The 21,113-nt window shown below is 44.9% G+C and overlaps 1 protein-coding gene across 1 annotated transcript; it reads right to left on the bottom strand.

Moving 5' to 3' along the window:
• Positions 1 to 1,782: 1,782 nt before the first annotated feature.
• On the bottom strand, positions 1,783 to 18,261 carry IDNK (IDNK gluconokinase). The gene is made up of 5 exons (XM_064140508.1): positions 17,744 to 18,261; positions 17,546 to 17,576; positions 17,038 to 17,124; positions 9,121 to 9,164; positions 1,783 to 6,969 (listed from the first exon to the last, which is right to left on the bottom strand). The coding sequence occupies exons 1-5, from the start codon at positions 17,782 to 17,784 to the stop codon at positions 6,597 to 6,599; spliced, it is 576 nt and encodes a 191-aa protein (XP_063996578.1). The 5' UTR covers positions 17,785 to 18,261; the 3' UTR covers positions 1,783 to 6,596.
• Between the last annotated feature and the right edge of the window lie 2,852 nt (positions 18,262 to 21,113).

Genomic DNA, 21,113 nt, shown 5'->3' with positions numbered 1-21,113 from the left:
CCTGTCTGCCATGGAGCAAGATGGAGGCAAACTTCCTTTTCTGTCATTCTGAAAAAAATCCAGATGCTTGTCATTATCTTCAGATCAGCATTCTGAGAAATTGATCTATATTTAGCATCTTACTGTGTTCATTCACCTGCTGTCAGCTGCACTTTGTTGGCAAAGGGAGTTTCCCATGAACACTAGGTCTGAAAAACATGGCTGACTATATATGGTAATAATTTCTAGTTCAGGTGGAGGCTAGAACAGTGAAGGCACAGAGGTGTATTCTCTTAGTGGAAGGACAAATAAGAATTGCATCCTTTAAGCACCTGGTACTTGGCCTCCAAAATAGCGGATGGCTGCTGTAAAGAGCCTTCTCCAGGCTGAATAACACTAACTCTCTCAGCTTACCTTCACAGGAGATGTACTCCAGCTGATCATCTCCATGCCACTCTAAACTCACTCTAACAGTTCCAAGTCTGGGGCAAGGTGGGGAGGCTCGAGATCTGGACACAGTACTCTAGGTGGGGTCTTGCAAGAGCAGGGTAGCAGTGGAGAATTGCCTCCCTTGATCTACCGACTGTGCTTATTGTCATGGAGGACAGGATTTGATGGGCTTTGTGGGCTGCAAGGCAGATGCTGTTGGCTCATTTTGAGCTTCTCATCAACCAGCACATCCAAGTCTTTCTCCTCAGGACCGCTCTCTATCCATTCTCCACCCAGCCTGGATTTGTGCTTGAGACTGTCCCAGCCTAGGTGCAGGACATTACACTTGGCTTTGAACTTTGTGAGGTTGGCACTGGTCTGTTTCTAAAGCTTGTTAAGGTCCCACTGGATGACATCCCTTCTCTACAGCACTTTGATTGCACCAACAGATTGGTGGTGTCGGCAAACTTTCTGAGCATGCACTCAATCTCGCTCTCCATGTCACAAAGATGTTAAACAGCAGCAGTCCTGGTGCCAACTCCTGAGTAGCAGCACTAACCAATTGCCTCCACTCAAGATGTCAAGCCACTGACAATTTCTCTGAGTGCAATTCTCAAGCCAATTCCTTATCCACCAAATGGTCTACCCATCAAATCCCTGTCTTTTCCAGTTTTGAGACCAGGATGTCACAGGGGACGCTTTGCCCAAGTCCAGGTAGCTGACACGAGTTACATTCTCTTTGTCCATCCATGCTGTTAGTGCCTGACTGGAGGCCACCAGATTTGTCAGTCACAATTTTGCTTTGGTCAAGCCATGTTGGCTGCCACCATTCACCTCTGTGGTTTGTTTTTTTTTCATGTGCCTTAGCAGAGTTTCCAGGAGATTCTGATCCATGAGCTTGCAGGGCACAGAGGTCATACTGACTGGCCTGTAGTTCCCCAGGTCTTCCTTCTTTCCCCACTTTGAAACACAAAGATATGTTTTCCCCTTTCAATCACGAAGTCCTTCACCCTATGGCAAAGACATCAAAGGTGATGAAAAGCAGTTAGGCAACTTAGTCTGTTTGTTCCCACAAGACCTGTGGCTGAAGCAGGTCAGGTCCCATGGACTTGTGCACATTCAGATTTTTTCAGGTGCTCTTGAATCTGTTCTGCACTGTCCTTGCTTTCAGCCTCTGCAGGCCTCCTTCATGTGCTGAGGAGCATCCAAGAGTGCATTTTTCCCACCCCTGCAGGACACCTGGGCTTTTTGCCTGCCTTTTTTTTTTTTTTTTTTTTTTTTTTTTTTTTTTTTTTTTGCTGGCACATGTTGCTCCTGGGCTTTGTTGCGGAGGGGAGTTAGTCTGGGTTTTGGGGAATGAAATGCGAGGCCGAATTTGAAAGAATTTGAGAGATTTATTATCACAAACACAGAGAATTCCCTTCCCCAAACTTATTTGCAGCTACCCCACGTTAGTTCTTTGTCTGCGGTTGCAAAATAAATTACAAAATGACTATGTATAAGAAATCATGAGCTTGGCAACAGTTTGAAAGGATTTATGAAGAAAGTCTGTGGCTTTGAGAGAGAGTTATGTCTTTTATATCAAGTCTCAGTTACTCACTGTCCAAATTCCGTTCTGAAAAGTCTCAAATATCGTGGATTGGGGCGCGCTGTCCGAGTCTCTGCAGGTCCGGGCCAAGCTGGGCTCTGGCCTCCGAAGACTGGGGAGGATCGGAGCACTGACTGTAACCGTGCCCTCCCGAGCCGGCTGTAGCTTCGATGCTGCGGTGCGATGCGAATGCCGAGCAATGCCAATGCGTGTGTGAGCAGGTGAGCGAGAGAGAGTAATGAGCAAAAAAGGAGGCATCCTCAATTAAGGCAAATGCAGCATCTTTTATAGTGTTTCAGAAGAGGTGTGTTAGCCAAACTCAGGCGAACATACATGAAGAATACAGATTGGTTCAAAGTTATAATTAATTGACACATTGGCTAATTTTTAACCAAAACCAACCTGTGGTACCACCCAAGGGTCAGCCCCCAGCAGGTGTGCGTAGGGTCCTCATAAAGTCTGAGAACCAAGGCCTTTTTTCCAAAACAATACCCTATGTTTACAGTTTCTGCCCTTCTGGGGGAGAAATCTTCCCAGAGGCTGTAACGGCTGCTGGGACAGCGGCTGTCGTCATACAAGCAGATGAAAGCAATGCTTTGACTTCGCGATGGCTGGTTCATTTGAGCCACAATTTTGTATAAATGAGGGCTTTGCAAAAAGGCTTTGCAACCCTTCACAACAGGCTTTGAGAAGGAATCCTTGAATATTAATCAGTTTTCTTGTGTTACTTTTCCCTGCAGGACTTTATCTCATGTTACTACATGTAGCAGATCTATGCAGAGGCCAATGTCTGCAATTTTGAAGTCCAGGATAGTGAGCCTGCTGCACACCTTCCCTGTTGCCTTACAGATCCTGAGCTCCTCCACTTTTTGGTTAGTGCAGCCAAGGCTGCCCTTGAGTTTCACATTCCATACCAGCTGCCCTTGGTGAGCACACTTCCAGCACAGCACATTTCCTTGTTGGCTCCACAACCACCTGGAGAGGGATATGGTCATCAATGTGCTCATAGATTACTTGTGCACTGCTGTGTTTGTGTTGCCTCTCTAACAGATACCAGGGTGGTTAAATCTCTGGCTCACATCACCCGTCCCTGCCCTTAATTCTGAACCACAACCTCCCAGTAACCTTGTCGCAGAGGGGATTCTGTCACCTACACCAGTTGTGGCAGAGGGGAGAAATTAACTGGTGCGAGATGATATTCTATAAAAATACATAATTTATTAACTTCAATATTCTGAACTCTCGACACCCCCAACCACTGTATTTTTATATTAATATTTGTTCTTACATGGTTATGAAAGACATTCTGGGAATAATATCAAACAGTAACTTCTTAATAACTAGCAAACAGTTTCCCCGTGGCAAGTACCGCTTGGGGTCAATATGCTGCTTGCCCAGCAGGTGGGCTGAAGCTCTTTCTGCTCTATGGCAGGAAGCAATAGAAATTACGGAGGCATTAAAGCATTTACTCACAAATTCTGATTAATTACCAGCCACCCTCCAGGGCTACATCACAGCCTATTACAAGTGCCCAATCTTCAGGGAAACTTTGCCCATGGAGGTTGAGGCTGGAATCCTCCTGGCTTCAGGGGAAGGGAGACTCTTCCCAGCTTCTGGGGAAGTGACAGTCTCTGACCCTATTATCCTGGATTCTTCTGGATGCTCTGTCCAGGACCTTCAGGCGCAGAAGGCGTACGATGCTGTGCAGTCTCAGCACAGTCCCATGCTGACCACACAGGTTGATTGCGTGCAGACAAGTGGGTCTGCTCCTGGTAACTTTGCAGCAGTGGTGCGCACCAGGCAGTAATAAGGCAGCAGGCATGCAATAGGGTGTGTAGCTGCACAGGAGACTGGGCTCTGCAAAGGCAGGCAATACAGGATCTAGTCCTGGTAACTCACCACAGTGGTGTGCAGGTGTGCCCAGCTGCCTGGAAGCCCATGGGAGACTCTGTCTCCATAGAATAAAGTAGATGCACTGCAGGTGAGGCTTCAGGCAGGCAGGCATAAACAAAAAGCAGTGCGGGTGAGTCTAAGCACTTTGTTTACCTGGGTACCTCTGTTAATGTGGTCAAAGATTAATGGCCCATTGGCCACTAGAATGACCAATCAGGTTGGCAGTTAGCCAACCTTACCATAACAGGCAAAATCCACAAGCCTGGACCTCCCAGATATGGGGATAGCATGGGCCTAGCACCCGGTAAACATGAGCTGGGTGTGTGGACTTATACAACCACGTTACACAAACACATTACACAACCTGGACCCTGGGCAGGCCAGACTTTATGGCACCAGGCCTATTGTGCCCCCTTTATCCATTTAACGTGTTTACCTCTGATTTGGGCAGAAAAACATGTCCAGGCAAGGCAAGGCGTATTTAAGCCTATTTTCAGGCCTATGAGCCCCCAACAACAAATCTCATCCATCCAAATACTTCATTTGTCTTGAAGTAATGCAGGAAGCAAATACATTAAAAGGCTAAGGGAAGGAAATGCTCTTGTCAAGAGAGCAGAGTGGAAATTACCCAGTGTAATCTGAAGAATCCCGAACTGCCCATAAGCAAGAACAGAGCATTTTGTTTGGAAAAAGACTTCCAAATGCTGAGGTGCTTACAGAAACTTCCCTAAAGGAATGACTGTTAAGTATTGAGCACGTTTCTTTGTTAGTGCCAGCCGTTCTGTCAGCATGCTACAAATACTTGCAAGGTCTGAAAATTATAGTCCACTGTTCTCAGAACTCACACCTGTAAATGCTGAGCAATGCTTTTGCGCATAGCTGACTGTGTCAGCTGGTTTTCCATCACTGCACAGTGTCTAGTCTAGTTTCAATGTGTCTTGAAAATGGAAGCATAAATTTATATCTAATAATGAATATAATAGAAAAGCGTTTGTAAACACACTTGTGTGCTGGGAAAATACTAAAAGCAGAGGCTCCACAAGAGGGTGCCATTGCTACTGGTTGTCATTACTACTGAACTCGGGAGTTCTGAAGAGACACATGGTCTGAAGGTGTGCTTAGTATTGAAGAATTGGCCAGATTTGGCTGTCTCTCATATTTAACTTTGCCTGAGTCTTAAGCTTATACCTTGGCTCTCAGAATAAAACAGTCTAAACTGAGCAAAGTTTTTTCTAGTACCTCTGTAATGTACAGTAGCAGACTGAAAGTGGTGATTGTTCTCCCTCCAGGTCTCAAACAGAAGACCACTAACTAGGTGGGTGTGTTGATGTCCATACTCCCAATTATGCACCTAAAAATGCCCACTTTCAGTCAGATAATGCCTGTTTAATGCACTGATCTATGCATAATAGTTTGTCGAGTAAACCATAAAAGCCTACTCTTGCAAAATAAGAACCAAGGTGCACTTTTCAGTTAGTTATCCAGGTAACACCAAAGATGTGTTGAAACATAAGTTTTGCTGCTAAAGAAGTTTATCCATCAACCTAGAAACAAACTTGAAAGACAAATTAAAAATAATTCATGTGCAACAGCAACATGGGAGGGACTCCACTGACACATGACTCAGATCATTCTTGCAGAAACTATCTGCAGTTAAGCCAAAAAGGCAACTCCTGTGTAACATGGCATAAATAAATTTTAAAACCACTTTGGCAATGACAAAAAAGATTTTATCCTGAAGTTCTGTGAGTTAGGTAACATACTGGATAGCTGCAATTTTCTGATCACCAAAAAAAAACAAACCCAAAAAACCCAAACAAAGTGAAAAAATTTATTAGAAATAGTTTGATCTTAATCTTTAAAGCAATTGTAGGAACACCTGTCTGTAAACATCTATTGGACCAGTCACGGGCTGAGGTGGAAGACTAAATTGCACCAGAAAAAGTGAAGGAGAAGATCCCACTGTGAAAAAGTTAGCTTTTATAAAGGGAAGAAATGCCTACCACTCGTCCATGTGCCACAGATCACATGCTGACTCACTCTCCACTGCACTTCATTAATGGGTACGTTTTGGCCATGAAAGATGCAAATTCAGAGCCAAGAGCTGCCACTTTATTTCTAAAGGTTTCCATATGATTATATCTTGAATATTGCCTCACCTCCACTACCTTTTTTCTCATGTTCTTCAGGTTAGTGTTCAATGCATACAGTAGGAATTCACAAAAGCCCTCACAATGCCACCAGTGCTCTGTTGAGGTTAGCAAGGACACAACCACACACAACTGCAATCTGACACTAGTAGTACCAGAACTTCATCGTGCATGTTCCTGCCTCTTGTACTTCTAGAAAAAACAAATCTGTTGTTGCTAACAAAGCTATAAATTATTTAATCACTTAATAGCAGATGTGCCCATATCCATGTTTGACAAATCAAAAATGACAATGAAGGAAACAGAGTACTGTGTGTGACCCTTGGCAGCATTTCCAAAAACAAACTCTTAAGGATTTTAAAAATTGTCAATTAAAAAAAAATCACCTTATGTGTGTTTTACAGAGTTATGATAAAGACAGCAGGAGTCCTAAAGCTGCTCAAAGTACTGCATCCATTTAAGTATCAGGAAAACAAAATTGTTTTGATTTAATAATCAGTCAAATAATTAAATTGCTCTTCCATACCCTTGGGATCCGGAAGGGAATGGATGTATATCTAGTCCAGAATCTCACTCAGAGAAGCCTCACGCTGACAAATGGCTCTTTCAATCTCCAGCACTATTTCAGGGAGAGATCTTTCTAGACTGACAGTAATAAAGTTTTCTGGTGCACTAGGAGGTTCCAGGGTATCAAACTGTGACCTGAGAAGTTCAGGTGGCATAAAATGTCCTCTCCTTTTTTCCAGGCGACTAGCAATGACGTCTATAGGCCCATCCAAGTGTACAAAGAGGATCTTCAGTGCTGTGTTTTCTCCTGGTTGCTCTGGCTGATTGCTTTCAATTCCAGATGCTCCACAAACTAATATACGTCTGTACATTTTCCTCAGTGCAGAACAGGCCAGAACTGTATGTTGTCCAGATAAGTCTTCTCTATCGAAAAGCAAAAACAAAACAAAACAAAACAAAACAAAACAAACCACAAACACCCAAATAAAAACCACTTCAACATAGCATAACAAATAGGCTTCTTAGTTCTGCTAAGCAAAGGAGACAAACCCTGTACCCTCAGGAGCAGCAGCATTTTTTTGTGATTTTGACAGGATTTTGAAACACTGCAGGTAAAGATGTCACTTGAATGTGATGTCAGATTAGCTGTTCTGTGAGGAGTCACTGAAACTCAAATTTGGTATAAACCCATTTAAAAATCATGATATGTTTATCAGATTTTGCTTCACAGGGAATTAAGAATATGTAACTCCTATTATCACCTAGGTGAACCAGTGCCATCCTCAGCTACTTATAAGTACTTGTAATCAAGCACTTGCATTGGGCTCTTTTAAAGTATACTTGCCTATTTCAGAGTTTCTGGAGCTCAGCAGTGGCCTTGGACAATCAGGTAACATAAAGCAATGGATGCAGCATGTTATAGTCCAGACAAACATCTCAGAGGATGAACACACGCTCCAAAGAATCCACAATCACAAGTAAGTAAGAGCCACTGTATAGAGTCAGGATAAACAGTCTCTGTTCTTCATCCTTTCCTTGTTTGAGAGATGCTCCAGTCCCATCATTGTTTACATGGCCCTTTGTTGGATGCTCTCCATTGTGTCTATGTCTGTTTCATAACAGGGAGCCCAGACCTGGATGCTGTACCTCAGATATGGCCTCATTGCACTGAAGAGGGGGTGAAGGATCATTCCCAGTTCACTGACTGGCAGTGCTTTCTCTAATGCAGCCCAGGATATTGCTGTCCTGCTCAGACACAAAGGCACATTGCTCACTCATGTTAGACGTTGGTGTCCACCAAAACCTCCTGCAGGTCCTTGTCTGCAAAGCTACTTTTCAAGCGTGTGCCCCTTGTTCCCCACCACAGGGAAGACTTTCCACTTAACCTGCATGAGCCTATTTGTACAGTCTGTCAGGGTCCCTCTAAATCAGCCACTCCTCCTGGTTTGTGAGCATTGGAAAGGAGATCTGGTGATCATCTAGTCCAAACCCCTGCTAATGCAGGTATGCCTACAGAAGGTTGCACAGGACCACTTCCAGGTAGGTAGTCTCCAGAAAAAGAGGCTCCACAATCACTCTGGGCAGCCTTTTTCAGTGCTTCATCACTCTCAAAGTAAGGAAGTTTCTAGTTTTTTTCCCACTGCCTCTTGTCCTTTTGTTGGCTACCACTGAAAAGAACCCAGCCCCATCATCTTGACACTATCCCTTTAGATGTTTATATGCATTTCTAAGGTGTCCTCTCAGTGCTTTCCAGGCTGAAAGGACACAGGTCTCTCAGCCTGTCCTCATAAGAAAGATGCTTCAGAACTCCAGTCATTCTGCTGGACTCTGTCCCCCTTGAACTGAGAAGGCCAGAACTGGACAGAGTGCTCCAGGTGCAGACTCACCAGGGCAGAATAGAAGGCAATCTCCCTCAACCTGCTGGCCATACTCTTTGCTAATGTGCCCCAGAATACTGTGTGCCTTCTTGGCCACAAGGACACTTGACATTTGTTATCTGCTATCATTTGCAAACTTGCTGAGGGTACAGTCTGCCCCATCATCCAGATCACTAACGAAGATGTTAAACAGGATGGGACTCAGTACTGATCCCTGTGGTACACCATTAGTTACTTGTCTCCAGCTAGACTTCATGCCACTGATCTCTGCCCTCTGTGCCTGACTGTACAGCCATTTTTCTATTCACCTCGCTGTCTGCTCATCCAGCCTTATCCTCTATCAGCTTCTCTATGAGGATGCTATGACAGATACTGTCTTGCAAACTTGAAACTGTATGTTACTCAAAAGCATTTTACAAGCTTTTATCCCTCTGTCCTTACTGGCATCTTTCGTAGCTCAAGTCAGGCTTACTACAAAAATGGATCCTTGAATTATGTTCATATAAATAGCAGAAAAACAACTATCATTGGCAACAATTGTGCCCAACACTATTATTCAGGGATTATACAGATCAGGTTAGCAAAAGCAGAATGGTTTACTACCTACTATTGATGTCTTAGAAGGCAGTGGGGAAAAATAGTTTTGGTAATTTTCTTGGGTTTAGCCCAAACTCCTTAAAGCTAGATGTTATCTTACCTTCTTAGTATATCATGCAATGCACAAAGCCAGGGAATTCTGTCCTAGAAAGAAAACAAGGTATTTCAAAGCTGTTTATGAAATTGATTTTAAACTATTGTTTCTAAGATCTAGAGCATTTGGCTAGAGGTGAAAAGTAGCATTAAAATGTAGACCAAGTTCAGTTTTGATTCTTTCTTCCTGATGCAGATTTTCTACCACTGTCTGAAGTCTTATGAGAAGTGCTAACCATATTATCAATAAGATGTTTTTAGCAGAGCAGTCGTTTTTACTGTAACTGTTTGGAGAAGGCTGAGAAGGGATCTTATTAATGTCTATAAATATCTGATGAGTGGGTATCAAGAGGAAGGGGACAGGCTCTTTTCAGTGGCACCCAGTAATAGGACAAGGGAAAATGGCTATCAGCTAGAACACAGTAAGTTTCACCTCAACATGAGGAAAAACTTCTTTACTGTAAGAGTGACAAGAACAAGCTACCAACAAGGGTTGTGAGTCTTTCTCTGAAGACTTTCAAAGCCAACGTGGAAGTGTTCCTGTGTGGCCTGCCCTAGGTGATCCTGATTTGGCAAGGGTGTTGGACCAGATTATCTCTGGACATCCCTTCCAGACATCCCATTTCTTCCTAACGTTCTATGATTACATGATTATATTACAGATACCTAAAAGCAACTGTTAGAATTAGCAAGCATGAAGCTTGTAAAGCTTTGAATGACAGTAACTTCTCTATTGCTTCTATTATACAATTCTAATGTGCATTACTATATGGTCCTGGGTTCAGCTAAGATAGGGTTAATTTTCTTCACAAAAGGTTGGGAGGGACCAAATCCAGGATAGCACAACTGAGCCAGCCAGTGGGGTATGTGACACCATACAACTGTCATGCCCACTGTATAAACAGGGATGGATGTGTAGGCAGAGAAGGCAGTTATCTGGGGTGTGTTTTGGTGGGTTTTGACATGGACATCATAGGGTGACTGCTGCATTTTGTATTACTCATTTTATATATTACATTTTTCTTGACTACTGTTGTTACTCCAGTTCTTATTTTGTTCTTTATATTATTCTATTACACTCCTGTTATCTCCTTTTGTTCCAGTTTTCTCCTTCTTATGCAAAGGCAGGGCAGTTCTGCGAGCTGCCCTATGGGGCTTGGCTTCGGCTGGGTTTAAGACCATGACAGTCATTGTTTGGTGCCCAACATGGGGTATGAAGAGTTGAGATAACAAAATGTATGACCAAAGCCTGTTAAAAGAACTTGTTATGTGCACTTTTTACCTTAATTAAATAGTCCCTGGTCACAATGTGGACCCATACGTGAGCAGGGTGGTATTACATAAATCCTTATGTGCCGCAGGTATATTCCCTGTGGTGATGTTTATCATCTTGGGAAAAGGGATCAGGTCTATCCTACTGCTGTATTGGGTACTGTTGCAGTGGATTAGAAACCTTCCCTCCCCACTACTTGAAATTTCCTAGACTAACTCAGACAGTTTGGAAGTAAGATGAAGCTGTATTTACAGCATGATAACATTTACGAGCATATATACACAATATATATAAGAATTCACAACTATATACACCTTGAAAATAATACAGAAATCCAAATTCCCTCCTGGACAAAGATAACTGCCCAGAAGGGCTCAAAGTTAGCCCCTCTGTTCCATCCTCCCCCTCTATCTCAGATGGACAAACATAAACGATGAAGAAACCAGCAGCAGCCAACAGCAGCCAGCAAAGCTTACATGTTATTTGCCAAGGTTAGAGGTGAGATATCAAAGCAGACAGAGGATAACAGGAAGTAATTAGATCTAACAACACAGATCAGACAGAGAAATGAATAGGGCAGTGTCCCAGGACAAAGTGAGAGGACATTGTTTATGTTTTGACTTCTTAACCCTCTCAGCAAACCAGTGAATGACACAGACATCATCATCATTTTCTTTTCACAACCAATGATCTAATTTCTCTCATTAAAATATTGCAATCAGCCTCAAGCCAGTGTTGGTAGAGCACTGGTCATGGTGTTAACCTGGTATTTGGATGCTGCACTTTTGTTCATTAGCAGTCCCGGCCCATTTATGTGTGAGGCAGGGGACGAGACTTTCTCAGCTTTTGAGAATGTTTAATATCCTCAGGGTGACCATGCCAGCATGCTTTTGCTGCTGTGTCTCCTGCACAGGTTCCAGGTCTTGTTCAGGGTTACACAAAACTTTCTGAAGAATACCACCCAGAGATATACCCCAGGGCACAATAATTATGAGTGCCAAGCTGTGTGAAGAGTATGGCCAAGTGCTTAGGTCAGAAGTCACCTCCAGTGTTTACAATTTCACCTGCTCAACTAGTAAAATATTTGGAGAAAGTATGTTATCAGACTGCCGAACCCCAAGAGATACACATAACTGTGATGTGCTGAGCTCTTGTCCAGGCCTCTCAAGCCCTTTGGACCACTAGTCAGTGCCCTCAAGAGGAAAAGAAGGCTTTGGGAGATACTGGTACACAGTGTACCCTAATGCTACCAAGATACAGAGGGTCAGAACCCATCTGTATTTCTGGGATGACAGGAGGATCCCAGCAGCTGAGCCTGTCAGAAGCTGAAGCGAGCATAACTGGGAATGAGTGGCATAAACACCTCACTGTGACTGGCTCAGAGGCCCCATGCTCCCTTGGCACAGATGGCCTCAGGAGAGGGTATTTCAAGGACCCAGAAGGATGTTTGGTATAGCTGCTCTGGAAACAGAAGGAAATAAATGGTTGTCCATCTCACCCAGTCTCTTGGAGGACCCTCCAGTGATTGGGTTGACAAGGGCTAAGGAACAGCAGGTGCCAATTGCAACCCCAATAGTGCACAGGTGGCAATATTGCAACAACTGAGACTCCCTGATTTCCATCCATAAACTGATTCATCACCTGGAGAGCCAAGGGGTGATCAGTAAAACCCTCTGACACTTCAGCAGCCCCCTATGGGCAGTGCAAAAGACTAATATGGCCTGAATGAAGTTATGCCAGTGATGAGTGCTTCTGTGCAGGACATGCTGGAGATTCAATATAACTGAAGTCAAAGGTAACCAAGTGGTAAGCCAGAGCTGACATCACTGTTAGAATCATAGAATCATAGAATCAACCAGGTTGGAAGAGACCTCCAAGATCATCGAGTCCAACCTATCACCCAGCCCTAGCCAGTCAACTAGACCATGTCACTGAGTGCCTCATCCAGTCTTTTCTTGAAGACCCCCAGGGACGGTGCCTCCACCACCTCCCTGGGCAGCCCATTCCAATGGGAAATCACTCTCTCTGTGAAAAACTTCTTCCTAACATCCAGCCTATACCTACCCTGGCACAACTTGAGACTGTGTCCCCTTGTTCTATTGCTGGTTACCTGGGAGAAGAGGCCAACCCCCACCTGGCTACAATGTCCCTTCAGGTAGTTGTAGACAGCAGTCAGGTCATCCCTGAGCCTCCTCTTCTCCAGGCTAAACAGGCCCAGTTCCCTCAACCTCTCTGTTGCATTCTGCTCTATTCCTAGAGCACCAGAGTGCACATTACAGTTTGCTTTCAGTTGGAGGGGCATCCAGTATACTCTGAAGCTCTGTCTCCACTCATCAATAAAAAAGGAAACCCTGGCTTGCTTTGGTGTTGTGGACTTATGGAGGATGCATACCCCAGACTACAGTCTGATTGTAAGCTCTCTCTAACAAGTGACCCTGAAGATGGATTTTCAACGGGGTGCTAAGCAGCAACAGATCTTTAAACAAACAAAACAGGAGACTGTGCATGCAAAGGTCTTTGGCCAGTCCAAGGAGGACAAGATGTTAAAAACACCCTACCCAGAGACTTTGGCAGAGAGCACCCAAGGAGTCCCAAGGCTGGTGCTAGGATTTTGGAGTCAGAGATACAAATGATCCAAGGACAACTATACTCCAGCTGAAAAAGAGATACCAGCAGCATACAAAGTTTAAGCAGCCTTGGAAGTGTTTGGTACTGAATCACAGCTCCTTCTGGCACCTGACTGCCAGTGCTGGGCTGGATGTTCAAAGGAAGGGTGTCCTCTACTCGTCAAACAAGTGATGCCACAAGGAATAAGTAGGTTGAACTGGTAACACAGTGGACATGAATTGGGAGCCCTAGCCTCATAAAAATCCTGGCAGTGATCATAAACTGGCTAGAAGGCAAAAACTTTAGGATGTCTCCAGAGGAGGGAGAGGTAACCCACCCTGAGGAGGCTCCACCATAAGAAATTGCCAGATAGTGAGAAGCAATATGCATGGTTCACTGATGGGCCCTGTCACATGGTGGGAAAACACTGAAAGGGGAAGACTGTTACATAGAGTCCTACATGACAAGTCACCAAATCAGATGAAAGAAAAGTTGAATGGAGTCAGTTTGTGGAGGTGAAAGCCTGAGCAAGGCCTTTGACACTGTCCCACACCACATCCTGGTCTCCAAGCTGGTTAAACATGAGTTTGATGGTTGGACCACTAGATGAATAAAGAAATGGCTTGATGGCCTCACCCAAAGAGTGGCTGTCAATGGGTCCATGTCCAAGTGGAGGCCAGTGACAAGTGGAGTTCCTCAGGGATCAGCCCTGGGATCAGTCTTGTTCAACATCTTTGTCAGTGACATGGACAGAGGCATTGAGTGCACCCTCAGCAAGTTTGATGACAACACCAAGCTGTGTGGTGCAGCAGACACACTGGAAGGAAGGGATGCCATCCAGAGGGATACGGACAGGCTGGAGAGGTGGGCACAAGCCAATCTCACAGTGTTCAACAAGACCAGGTGCAAGGTCCTGAATCTGGATTGAGGCAATCCCAAGCACAAATACAAGGCAGTGACTGGCTGGAGAGCAGCCCTAAGGAGAGGGACCTGGGAGTGCTGGTGGACAAGAAGCTCAACATGAGCCAGCAGTGTGCACTTGTAGCCCAGAAAGCCAACCAGAGCCTGGGCTGCAGCAGGAGAAGTGTGGCCAGCAGGTCGAGGGAGGTGATTCTCCCCCTCTGCTCTGGTGAGACCCCACCCAGAGTACTGCATCCAGTTCTGGAGCTCCTATTACAAGAGGGATGTGGACATGTTGGAATGTGTCCAGAAAAGGGCCACTGGGATGATCAGAGGGCTGGAGCACCTCTCCTATGAGGACAGACTGAAAGAGTTGGGGCTGTGCCGTCTAGAGAAGAAGAGGCTCTGAGGTGACCTTCTTGTGGCCTTCCAGTACCTGAAAAGGGCCTACAAAAAAAACTGCTGTGGGACTTTTTAGGATATCAGGGAGTGACAGGACTAGAGGGAATGGAGCAAAGATGGAGGTGGGTAGATTCAGATTAGACATGAGGAGGAAGTTGTTCAGCATGAGACTGGTGAGAGCCTGGAATGGGTTGCTCAGGGAGGTGGTTGAGGCCCCGTCCCTGGAGGTGTTTAAGGCCAGGCTGGATGAGGCTCTGGCCAGCCTGATCTAGGGAAGGGTGTCCATGCCCATGGCAGGCGGATTGGAACTAGATGATCTTTGTGGTCCCTTCCAACCCTGACTGATTCCATGATTCTGCTGAGCAGGGAAGACGGCCAGTGCTCTGTCTCTATGGATGCTGGTAAATGCCCTGTAGAGGTGGTTACAGCAATGGAAGAAAGCAACTGGCAGCACAGAGGTAAACCCACCTGAGCTGCTGAATTATGGCAAGATATTGCTGCCTGGGTAGAGAACCTGGTGGTGGAAGTATGTCACACAGACGCCCATGTACTCAAGAGTCAGGCACTGAAGAACACCAAAACAATCAGCAGGTGGATCAGGGTGCTAAGATTGGAGTGGATGGAGCACGTTTGAATTGGGTAATGTAAGGTTGAATAGCTTGGTGGACCCACGACACCTCAGATCACCAAGGAAGACATGCAACATATAGATGGGCATAAAATCAAGGAGTGAACTTGACTGTGGACACTATTACATGGCTTATCCATTAATGTGCAATGTGCTGTGATCTAGTAAGCCAAGGGGTTAAAGCCTTTGTTTTATGGAGGGTGATGGCTAACATATAAATATGGTGGATTGACTACATCACATTTGCACAAACCCATCAAAGCATACACCATGTGCTTACAATGGTGGAAGCAACCTGGACACATACTCTGTGCCCCATGCCACTGCCCAGAACATCACCCTGGGCCCTGAAAAGCAAAACTTATGGCAACATGGCAATCGAGTCAGACAACACAACTCATTTTCAAAACAGCCTCATGGACTCCTGGGCCAAAGACCATGGCACTGAGTGGGTGTATCACATCTCCTACCACACACACAGCTGTTGCGAAGATCAAATGCTACAGTGTACTGCTAAAAACTATGCTGATAACAACTGTGCTAGAACCTTAAAAAATAGGGACAAGCATTTGGCACAAACCACCTGGTTAGTCGACACTAAAGGATTCACCAGTCAAGCTGGCCCTGCCCAGTCCAAACTCCCACATATGGCAGAAAGAGATTAAAGTCCCTGTAGTGCACAGGAAGAATGTATTAAGGAAGATGGTCTGGATTAGTTGTGTTTCAGGCAAAGGCAAACCCATCCATGGGATTGCTTTTACTCGAGGACCTTGGCCGATGAGGCTGGTGATGTGGGAAGATGGAGCAGTCTGTGTATCACGAAACAATCTAATTTTGCATGAGAACAGCCACTGAGTTAAACCACATAATATTGTTAAATACCTCTTCTGGGCATGACACCAATGGTATAGAGTAAGAGGAGGATCAAGTGTTTACACTGCCTGCAAGGTTTAACATTTTTCTCTCAATTTCTGCTTCCCATTTTACCAGGAAAGTGAGGGAGCAGTTGCGTGAGCAGCCACTTGGGCTCAGCTGTGCTCAGCTTAAAATCACAACAAGGTATTGCTTGTCATCAGCAATCACAAATAAAGGTAATCATACTCACGATTTTGCAACATTGTTGCTCAGTAGTTAGACAAGTACAACGTGATGGGTCAGATTCTTATTATATAATCTTACTTTAAGTTTTAAGCTCCCACACACTTGTTTACTTATTAAGCACTAAACAATTGCTCCCATTTAATCTTTCAGTGCTCTTACTGCTGGATGAGTACAACACAACAAAATGCAGACAAATAAACACAACTTCTTGTTATTGTCATTACAGAATAACTTCCCACTGGCGTTCAAGATGGCCCTTGCAATTTTGTATCTGTGGTGTTTCAGAAGAGATGCTTCACTCTTGAAGGGCACCATATACCAATAGTTTAGTTATTCAGTTGTGCAGCGCTGCTTTAGACAGCATGCTGACTGATATGAACCTTCAGCCGCTAGTGAAAGATTATAAAGGTTTTAACAAGAATCTGGAACATGTTTTTCAATCTATAGCAAGTGCTTTAAAGAACTCCGTAGTTTAGCTTTGTTTTCAGAGAGTTCCCAGGAAAAGTTCAAGAGGCGTCATCTTGTAACTTTCGTAATTTACTCAAGTATCTGAATTTGTAAGTGCTGTAAAACTAACCCTGATCACTTTTATCTGTTTAGGCCAAACAGGATGGATGCTTATAAACCAGGAGACTATGGAGTAATCACTGCAGTAAATGAAAGTGATGAAATGCACTGAAGTACATTTAGTACTTGTCTGCCTTCAGATATTTAAAGAAGCAGTGTGCAATCTAAAGCTGCGACTCCATTCATTGACATAGAGGGCAAGATTTCTGACAAATCCTGAACTGGCATTAAAGCCATTGTGACTGCACCTAGATAAACTGATACTTTTTTTTTTTTTTTTTTTTTTTTTTTAAATGCAGAATCCCTTGTAACACGAGAAACTTCTCTTTAACCAACTGGAGACCTACACATTCCACCTATGCTTATACAAAGTAGTCTACTTTAACGCAATGTGCCAGAGGTTACAAAGATAAACAAAACAACGCCTGTCCTTTTAGGATTTGTACCTCATCGTTCAGTGGTATTCCTTCTGCCATCTTCTTTCTGTTTTCTGGTGAATGATAATCATCAGCGTCATAGAATTTCCATCCGAGCTAAGAAAAAAAACCAAACCAACACAAACAACTATGGATCATTCAGTCAAGTATGTGAGCTAATAAGGACCCCAGAGTTTACAACGACGACACCCAAGGAATCACAGGCCTCTTGCACCACAGCATGATTCACCATTTATGCCATGGTAATTAGTAAAAATTACAAAGTCCGCTGAGCAGCACCAACAGCTGACGCATCATGGCGCTGCGCTGAAGACGGCGGAGGCTACATGGCGCTGCTGACAGGCAGCTGAACCCGGGGCTCAGGGGACTGGCAGGCCACGCTGCCGAGCTGCAGCAGTGAAGCCGAGCTTGCTGCAGCAGTGAAGCGGAGCTTGCTGCCCGTCAGCTGCAGGCTACGCAGCGCAGGGCGGGAGGCTACCTACTGAGCAACGCTGACACAGGCGTAACGCTGCCGTACCTTCGCTGCCAGCCGTGATCCAACGGTGGTCCTGTGGGGAAGCATAGAGAGAGGGTTACAATCGCTCCCGCCCTTGGGCAAGGACCCCTGCTCGGGCGGCCTCCAGCAGCTTCTGCCAAAGCCGAGCCGTAGCCCCACAGCGAGGCCAGACGCCGGACTCCCGGCGCTGCTCCGCTCCGCCGCCTGCCCGGTACCTACTTCCCCGAGCCGCTCACTCCCATCACCACCACCGCCACCATGTCGAGCTCCTTGGTCACTCCGATTCCCTTTCGTCCTGTCGCGGCGCAGCGGCCCGGTCCACCTCTGTGCGCGGCGAGGCGGGACTGCACTCCGCGACCGTCTCGGTCCGCCCTCGGCCGCGGGAAGCATGTGCGGGCCCGCCCGCGAGCAACAGGGAGGGCAGGGCCGGCGCCTAGGCGGCCGCTGCGGGACGAGGCGGCGGAGGAACTGACTCGACCAGTCCCGGCGCTGCGGCCGTGACAGGCTGCTCGACAGCCCCTTGCCGCGTCCCATCTCCGGGAACGCGGTACGCAGGTGCCGTGTGCCCCGCTCTCTTCCCGCAGCTGCTCCTTGTGCTGAAGCAGCCTGCTCTGCTCCCTGACCCTGCGGTCTTCAACTTTGCGGTTCGGCCCTGCGGTCCTGTCCCGATGATACCCGGCTCTGCCTTCGCTGCCTGCAGCCGGAGCAGCACAGGCTAATTGTCGTGCGTGCTGCGGTCCTGTGGAAGCTGTTTTATCCTTTGCTCGTAAAGGGTTATTAATTAACTAACTTCGCTGTAGCTTTGCGCTTTTTTTTTTTTTTTTTTTTTTTTTTTTTTTAAGTATTTATCAGGTCATAATGTTTAAATTGCGGAAAGGCTTTTCCTTGCCAAGCATCCCTGCTATTTGCAGGTGTCCGACCCTGCAATGCTTTGGCTGTCGACGGACGAAACGCGGCGGTGCTGTCTGCCCGCGCCGATGAGGTTCTTCCAAGACGGGAGCAGTGTCTGAGTGGCGAGGGGCCTGTGCCCCTCGCTCTGCCAGGCAAGTGAAAGGCTGCTACTGCTCTCACTTAAACCGCTTTATGTACGCGGTTTGTTTTCAGCTTCGCAGAATCACAGTGTATCCTGGGTGGAGAAATTGCTGCCCGCAGCTAATGCTGCCAAGAGGACTGCAGCACTGTAGTAGCTGGGAACAGCAGACATCCCTGTACTGAGAAGAGACTCGGGCGACAGTCTCTTTGTTGAGAATGTTGCAGTCTAAACAGAGAATATGGGCGACAAGATGGGGCAAGTGTTGTAGTAAGTCTCTGTGTCCTCATAAGGTGTAGAGAGAACGATGCTTATTGAGGAAGAGAAGGCAGAGGCAGGGGAAATAGGCACTCGTGATGGGTGTGAGATATCCCAGACCCGCAGCTCACACTCTTGACTGATGGCCTGAGCACCTACAGCAAATTTCATCTGCACATGGTGTTTGTCACACTTGCACAGACCAAGTATGCTGTACATGACTGGCAACATTTTTTTGCCTATGCACAGTAACCGTGACAGATGTTCATGCAGTTGGGCAGACTGGTCTGAGTTGGCCCTTGAACTAAAGAACCAAATGCCTGGAACGTTCAGTCCAATGTCTCTGCATTCTACTTACACAAAATTTGCATACAGAAAAAGGAGTAGGTAATGGTTAACTAAGCTCAGACATCTTGTAATCCTAACAAAGGAAAGGACTAGGAGGTACCCAGAGTAGATGGCCTGATGCCAGTGCTGAGAAGGGAAGAAGTATCCACTAAAAACCAGCAATGTTGGCTGGACACCAGTCCAGATTATTTCACATTGAATACTCTGCTGTAGCTGTGGGAGTCAGCTGCTAATGCCTTCAAGGCCACAGTTAGTGTAAACTAGGAAAAGCAAGTATGTTCTTTAGGTTAGAGGTATCATTTGTTTCCAGGTTAGGCAGTAATGTTAATTCTTGTGCTAGTTTGAAGCAAGCTAGAATGTTTTGGTAAAAGAACTAGATAACGGGCAGTGAAATGAAAACAATTGATGTCAACTTCTCTCACAGTCACGCTGAGAACTCTGGGAAGAAGAAGTAAACTTTCTCCATTTTGTCTCTCTCTCTTGCTTTTGCCTTGGACCGAGACACATCTCATTAACCTTGCTCCTACTAACCTTGCTCCCTAACCTCTTGGCTGCACCTCTTTTCTTCCTGAGAACTGGGGTAAGGTTGAGAGGGTCGGGGGGAGGTGTTGGGGTGGTTTGGAAGCCCCTCCTGGGGACTCAGGTTTCTGGGAGGGGAGTTGTGCTTTTATATTGTTTATCCTTTTGTATATTTCTGTATATATTGTAAATAGCTGCTTGTAAATTCTGCTAGCTGTAAATAAATTGCTTCATCTATATTCCCAGGGTCCGTCTGAGTTAGCTGGGGTAAATTCAAAAGTGTGGGGGGGGCGGGGTAACCCCCAAACCATCACAATTCTAAATATATTTATGTAATGCTTCTTGTAGAATCATCGTTTGTCATAATATGATAGATTTGTCCATGCTTAAAAGAACCTGAATTTAAAAAGTCATGGTGTTTTGATAATATAACTTCAAACATGCCATTATAGGGACTTCAAAGATGGGTTACCTTGCTTACTTATCCATGACTTCAGCCTTCTGCATGAGATACTGTAGTTTGAAATAATAAAAGAGATATTAGGTTAATATGTTATGAATGGTACTGATCTGTTCCAGGTAGTTTTAACTCTTCCCTTCTACAATTCACCTTCTACTTTCTCTGCTAGCGCAGGGATAGATGAAAGAGTGCTTTTATTCTTGTTGATTAAAAAAAAATCAAATACCACACTTCAATGGGCAATGCCATAACAAAAGACATGCATTGACATTTGAAATTTTGATTTTGTGGAAAAAAATTCTCCCTGTTTTCATGATATACAATGAATTTCCACTTTGCTACCTATCTGAAAGCAAAAGGAATAGATTCATTACACTGGGCAAAAATAACTGAACAAAACCAACCCCACCACTTTATTTAGAAAGCAGGTCTTATAGTGGTGGTGATTCTTAATGAAATAAATTCTGTTTGCTTCTTCTTAACTAGTACTTTAAGTTAGTGCCTTCTTTGAAGAAATAAATAATAAATGTACTTGGTTAATTAGATTACATCACTAGTTTCTGTTGCGGAGGGGGTTTTCTCTTATTCCTCCCCTATAGGGGGAGGTGAGAAATTAATTTGAGGCAGTATTAATTGTTTATAAAATTATTTATTAAAATTAATATTTACAAATTTGTACCACCCCCAACCACTATGTAATTAAGTTCTATTGCAAATTTATGAAAACAATCAGGATATGATATATTTATGTACAGGGAATTGACTATTAATTATCAAATTAACAATAACTATAGACAGAGAGAAATTTCCCTCAGGCTTAATGCCTGCTTTACAACTATGCTGTGTGCCCAGCAGGGCTGAAACTGTGTCTGCTCTAAAGACAGAGGTAACTTATATTACAAAGGAATTAAACCTTGCTTAAATGTATTGCTCTTAAGTATTAATTTTTAATCACCCTCCCGGGATTGTGTCAC

This window comes from Pogoniulus pusillus, chromosome Z (assembly GCF_015220805.1).
Source record: "Pogoniulus pusillus isolate bPogPus1 chromosome Z, bPogPus1.pri, whole genome shotgun sequence".
Taxonomy (NCBI): Eukaryota; Metazoa; Chordata; class Aves; order Piciformes; family Lybiidae; genus Pogoniulus; species Pogoniulus pusillus.
This window is presented reverse-complemented; position numbering and strand designations above follow the sequence as displayed.

Bases quoted from the DNA above. Each gene is read 5' to 3' on its own strand.
- IDNK (XM_064140508.1), bottom strand. From the start codon at position 17,784: ATGGTGGCGGTGGTGGTGATGGGAGTGAGCGGCTCGGGGAA. The intron at 17,125-17,545 runs GTACGGCAGCGT...TTTTTTTCTTAG, and splicing joins GATCACGGCTGGCAGCGAAG to CTCGGATGGAAATTCTATGA. The intron at 9,165-17,037 runs GTACAAATCCTA...TTTTCTTTCTAG, and splicing joins GAATACCACTGAACGATGAG to GACAGAATTCCCTGGCTTTG.